Source organism: Eimeria mitis, genomic scaffold, assembly GCF_000499745.2.
Source record: "Eimeria mitis Houghton genomic scaffold, Emh_scaff10019, whole genome shotgun sequence".
In the NCBI taxonomy this organism is placed as follows: domain Eukaryota; phylum Apicomplexa; class Conoidasida; order Eucoccidiorida; family Eimeriidae; genus Eimeria; species Eimeria mitis.
The window spans coordinates 1-1334 of record NW_024011365.1 but is presented as its reverse complement, the minus strand read 5'-3'; the positions used below and the strand labels follow the sequence as shown (position 1 = coordinate 1334).

Here is a 1334-nt window from a genome sequence, read left to right as displayed (position 1 = left end):
TGGAGGCTTCCCGCATTACGGCACACAAAAGGGGCGACAGGAACTTCCATGTCTTTTATCAGCTATTGAGGGGTAAACACGGACAGGCGTCTCCAATCATTATTTTTGGCGTCTACTACTCCCCTAAAGATAGAATCCGTCGCTGCTCTTGTTTCATTGAGGGTCGGTGATGCCTGGAAAGGCTTGTGAGTACATTGCGGTGATGTGTGAAGCGTTGTCTCTCTGTTGTAGGGGCCAGCGAGGAACTGCGCACGTCAATGGGACTAATGGATGACGAGGCGGCCTACCGCATGCTGCGACCGCAAGACACCACCACGTTCCTCCAGAAAACGTTCTCCAAAGAGCGGCAAATACCTCATGGAGAAAAAGAGACAGAGGACGGAAACATCGTCCTGAAGGAAGTGGATCGAGTGAGGTGACAGTTTGCCCCGTTCACTGTCTGGTTGACGAAGCACGGCGAAAATAGCACGTACCTCCCTAAAAGGCAGAGTATAGAAGGAGCTAGTATTTACTTCTGTCAGTTCCTCTGTGGCATTTTTTAACTCTATGCTTGCCTTGTGCGCCGTTGCTTTACAGCGCAACTTCGAGTCAATGGTCGAAGCACTTGAGCGTGCTGATTTCTCGGCTGCTGAAATCGATGAACTGCTGCAACTTCTCGGGGGGCTTCTTCACCTGTCCAATGTCTCCTTTACAAGAGGCAAAGATGACAGTCTGCAGCTTCAGGACCCAACGGCAGAAGATGCCCTCGACCGCGCAGCGTCGTTGCTTGGCTTGGAGGGGAAAGGACTTGAGGAAGTGTTGAAGTGCCGCCGAATCGTTTTGAAGGGGGATGTTCTTTGTACCCGAAGAAACGAGCAGCAAAGCAGCAGCGTCTGCTGTTCTCTTATCAAATTTATCTACAGCCGTTTGTTCGACCACATTGTGCAGCGGTTGAATGAGAGCGCTGCTAGGCACGTGCAGGGGCAGCAGCATGCAAAACAGCAAAATGATCGCGATAACCTGAAGTCGATTGGGAGTAAGCAATTTTCATCTAACGCACGAGGGCGAAGCTCGCCACATGCATTCACTCCGCATTACACCAAGTAGCAAATTGCCACTTCTACTTTCCAAGTACCTCCCTTCCAGCGTCAGTGGAGCCATTCGCCAGTCCTGTGCCATGCACTACGTAGTCACTTGCCACACAATATTATCTAGCGACCATCACTCTGCTCGCATCGTAAAGTATGCATTAAAGCGTGGTGCATGTTTGTTCGCCTCAGTACTCGACATCTACGGTTTTGAGTCCTTTGGGCTGGAAAACGGACTGGAGCAGCTCTGCATCAATTATGCAAACG

General features: G+C 50.7%; 1 protein-coding gene across 1 annotated transcript; it reads left to right on the top strand.

The window, feature by feature from the left end:
- Positions 1–257: 257 nt before the first annotated feature.
- EMH_0098610 (Myosin IJ heavy chain, putative) lies at positions 258–1086 on the top strand (the record flags this gene model as incomplete). The annotated part of the gene is made up of 2 exons (XM_038022042.1): positions 258–410; positions 577–1086. 2 exons carry the CDS (start codon positions 258–260, stop codon positions 1084–1086), a joined length of 663 nt encoding a protein of 220 aa, XP_037877896.1.
- Positions 1087–1334: the final 248 nt, after the last annotated feature.